Source organism: Equus quagga, chromosome 1, assembly GCF_021613505.1.
Source record: "Equus quagga isolate Etosha38 chromosome 1, UCLA_HA_Equagga_1.0, whole genome shotgun sequence".
NCBI lineage: Eukaryota > Metazoa > Chordata > Mammalia > Perissodactyla > Equidae > Equus > Equus quagga.
In genome coordinates, this window is record NC_060267.1 from 157,947,162 (window position 1) to 157,950,682 (window position 3,521).

General features: G+C 56.9%; 1 protein-coding gene across 1 annotated transcript in view; it reads right to left on the reverse strand.

The window, feature by feature from the left end:
- UBE2E1 (ubiquitin conjugating enzyme E2 E1) overlaps positions 1-3,203 on the reverse strand; it is a 74,092-nt gene extending 70,889 nt beyond the window's left edge. The window contains exons 1-2 of the mRNA XM_046663906.1: positions 3,057-3,203; positions 1,747-1,931 (exon numbers count right to left, since the gene is read on the reverse strand). Of these exons, the coding sequence (XP_046519862.1) occupies positions 1,747-1,898 (152 nt within the window). The 5' untranslated portion in view covers positions 1,899-1,931; positions 3,057-3,203. The remainder of the gene's footprint in view (positions 1-1,746; positions 1,932-3,056) is intronic.
- Positions 3,204-3,521: the final 318 nt, after the last annotated feature.

Sequence of the window (3,521 nt, forward strand, 5' to 3'; positions counted from 1 at the left end):
CCTCAGCGTGGTTTGATGAACAGTGCCTTGTCGGCGCCCAGGATTCGAACCAACAAAGCACTGGGCCGCCTGCAGCAGAGCGCGCGAACTTAACCACTCAGCCACGGGGCCAGCCCCCACCTTTTATATTTTTACACCTACCATCTCTTTTCCAGGCATTTCCAAAGAAGTTTTTAACGTACTTAGCATAAAAGGACAAATTGTCTCTAATGAAAAATCCCTCTCTGTAATTTGCTGACTCAAAGCAGACTATTCTGACACCTGTCTCTACCCTCTCTAATATATTCACGTACACCAGGGATATCCAGCAAAATACAAAAACACCAACGAGCTAAAGCAAGTATCCTGCCTTAGTCAGGTAAGGCCAAAAGTTGACCCACTGTGGATCACAGAGACCAGAGGAGGCAGATTAAGGAAGGCCCATCCAAAGTGGGCAGGGTAGATGCCAGGCTCTGGGATAACCAGCATAGGGCTAATCAATGAGGGCTGGGAGAGCTCCTGGGAAGCTGATACACAATCAAACCAAACCTCTGAAAATCTTGTCAAGGCATCTTGCCACTTAACTCTAGACCTCTACACTATTTCAAATAAGCTAAAGTCACTCCATCTACCCATGGTTAGGTCACCAAAGCACTTTACCAACTTTTCAAATTTCAAGTCAGGGAGAATGACAGAACAAACTTTCAAACTCCTAGTTCCAGGCTCACAGCTCAGTGGAAGAGCTCTAAGGCCTCATGTTCCATTTTATTTTACATTCTTTTTAGAAAGATATCCCTCTCTAACCCACCATTTGGACTCCTTAGTGTCTTTCTGGTTTGCCACTTCAAAGTTTAACAGCCGTCCACCTTAGAGCAGAAGGACTTAAGAAAGGGTTTGGGGGTTCCCAGGAATCTGCTATAGATTATTTTAAGGGTCAAGGGGATCCGAGGATATTACTGAAGGACAATAGAGATAAAAAGCAGCTTCTTCCAGAGACAGAAGAGGGAAGGAGTAAAGAAAAAGAGCCACTGCTTGAATTCAACTTGAAAAAAATAACATTTTTACAGCATAAGAGGAAATAGCATGAAAAAAATCTGAATCTCCTTGAAATTTGGTAAATTGAAGTTCTTAAGGAGAACAAGAAAGAATCCCCAAAATAACCTAGAATAACCATTTTACCTCATTTATTGATTCATTTGCTTCAACTCTTCAAATCAGAAACATCTCTTTAAATTCCATCCGAAAACATCTCTTTCCACCTATTAAATTTTTCACCCAGCTAATATGAGTAATTCCTTATGCAATTTGTCGAGAAAGCTGTTCAAAAAAGATGTCTGTGCAACAGGTGAGGAGGAAGTCGGATGGTTATAGAATTCATTTTGACAGAGTTGTCTGGGCAAGAATTAGTAATTAGGCGGGATGACAGCCTTGGGAAAGGTCACAGACTAGTGATTAATAGGACAAATAATTTGAAATCAGATTTGGGGGTCACTAATAAAAGTAATGAGGATTTGTACAAACTTCAGCAAGAAATGGAAAGAGGCAAGTCACCACAGCCGCATGTGGACGATGATTAAAAGAAAAAACAGAAGAAGCAATAGAGAAAAATAATTAGGGCTTTCAAGGCCCTTTTTTCATTTTTAAGAACACATAAACCATGAGGTGCTCCTTAAGCTACCCTCTTTGGGAGGCCGACCAAATGCAGCAAGCAGCAGTTCGGAAAATAGGAAGCCTGCGGAAAAAAGAGAGAGAGAGAGAGTACGGTACCTCTTGGCGCTGGTGGAGAGGAGTTTGGAGCTTTTGCTCATGCTGACTTTACTCTCCTTCTTCTTGGGGGTGTTTGTTTCTTTCTCGGTTTGCTGGTTGGAGGACGAAGATGAGGAGGAGCTGGTGCTGGCCCTCGAATCGTCATCCGACATAGCGAACCCCCCACCCCACCCCGCAAACAGCCCCTGCAAGGGGAGAGAAACAAAACAGAAAGACATCAACCATGCAGCCAGTGTAAATACGGAACTCGGGCGCTGTCAGGAGGGCTTTGACCAGGGTACCCCCGCCGCCCACCGCCCTCCACTCGCTTTTCAAAGTCTTCAGGCCCATTAAGGCTTTTGCAATCGGACGCGGCTTGTTTGTTTATTTCTGGCCCCAGGTGGGGGACGCGGTGGGAAAACAGTCATGAGCAAAGCGAGCGGCCCCTCCCTCGCCCCCCGGGGCTCCCCTCGGGACAGGGAGGGGACCCGCCGAGCGGCGGGGGTGGAGGGCAGGGCGGGGGCGCGGGGCGCCTCGGCGGGCCAGGGAGGGAAGGTCCCGGCCAGCGGCCGGCCTCGGGGCTGTTTGTGTCGGTTTTCCGGGGGTCGCGGGTGGCCGGGGCCACACTGCGGGGCTCAGGCGCGGAGTTTGGCGAGGTCGGGAAGCGAGGAGGGCAGAGAGGAGTAGGAGAGGAAGCCGAAACGGGGGGACGGAGGCGAGGAGCGGGTGCCCGGGTGGGGGAAGGGAGAGGCCGGAGGGGGGCAGGGGCGACGAGGCCGAGGCCCCCCAGCGCCGCGCCCCGACGCCCCTCCCGGCCGGCCTGCCCCTCGGCCGCCCGGCTGGGGCTGCGCGGCCGGGGCGGGGGTCCCGGGCACACGCCCGATTGCCACCCCGGGTGGGGGGGGGGGGGGGGGGGGGGGGGGCGCCTTGGCCTCCTCCGCGAAGGAATAACAATGAGCCCGTCCGCCCCGGAGGGGTTAATCCCCGCGGGCCCCCGCCCGGGGGGACACGGGGCTCCCCTGGCTCCCCCTCCCCCGCTCCCGGCCCCCTGGGCGGCCAGTGGGGGGCTCCCGGGGCAGCGCTGACAGTTCGAGCCACAATGGCCCCCCCGGCCACGACACGGGCGGTCCCCGCACCCCACGCGGCCCGGGGTCCCTGCCCACTCCCCGCGGGCGGGCCCCGGACCCCTGGGGCTCCCTGGCCCGTCTCCGCCCCCCCGCAGCCCCGTGCCCGGCGGCCCGGGCGGCGCGGATCGGGGGAGGCGGCGAGGGGTGTCCCCGAGGCCCGGCGACGCGGCCGGGGGGCGGCGGGCGGCGGGGGGATCCCCGTACCTCTCTTTGTGTCTGGCTCCTCCGTGCCGCCGCGGCGGCTGCTGCTGCGGCTGCGGCTGGGCCTGGCCACTCGTGTCTCTCTCTCGCTGGGAGAGAAGCGGAAGTGCAGCAACAGCAACTATTAAACAGGCAATGGCTTCCCCCAGCCACACACGCTCGCACACACACTCCTCCTCCTCCTCCCCCTCCTAGCCCTCACCCCTCCCCCACCCGCCCGGTCCCACCCACCCGCGCTCCCCTCCCCCTGCACACCTCCGGGGGGGCGCGAGGGGGACCCCGGGGACCCCCGCCCCCTCCCCACCCACACCCCGACCCCAGCGCCTCCCCGGGACGCCAGGGAAGGGGGCCAGGGCTGTGAATTTTCTCTCAAGTGGTTTGGGGACCTGGATCCTGGACTGGAGAAGGGAAGCCGTTCCAAGATGGGGGGCGCTGGGAGCGATTGGAACTGTATGGAATAGGGGGTCA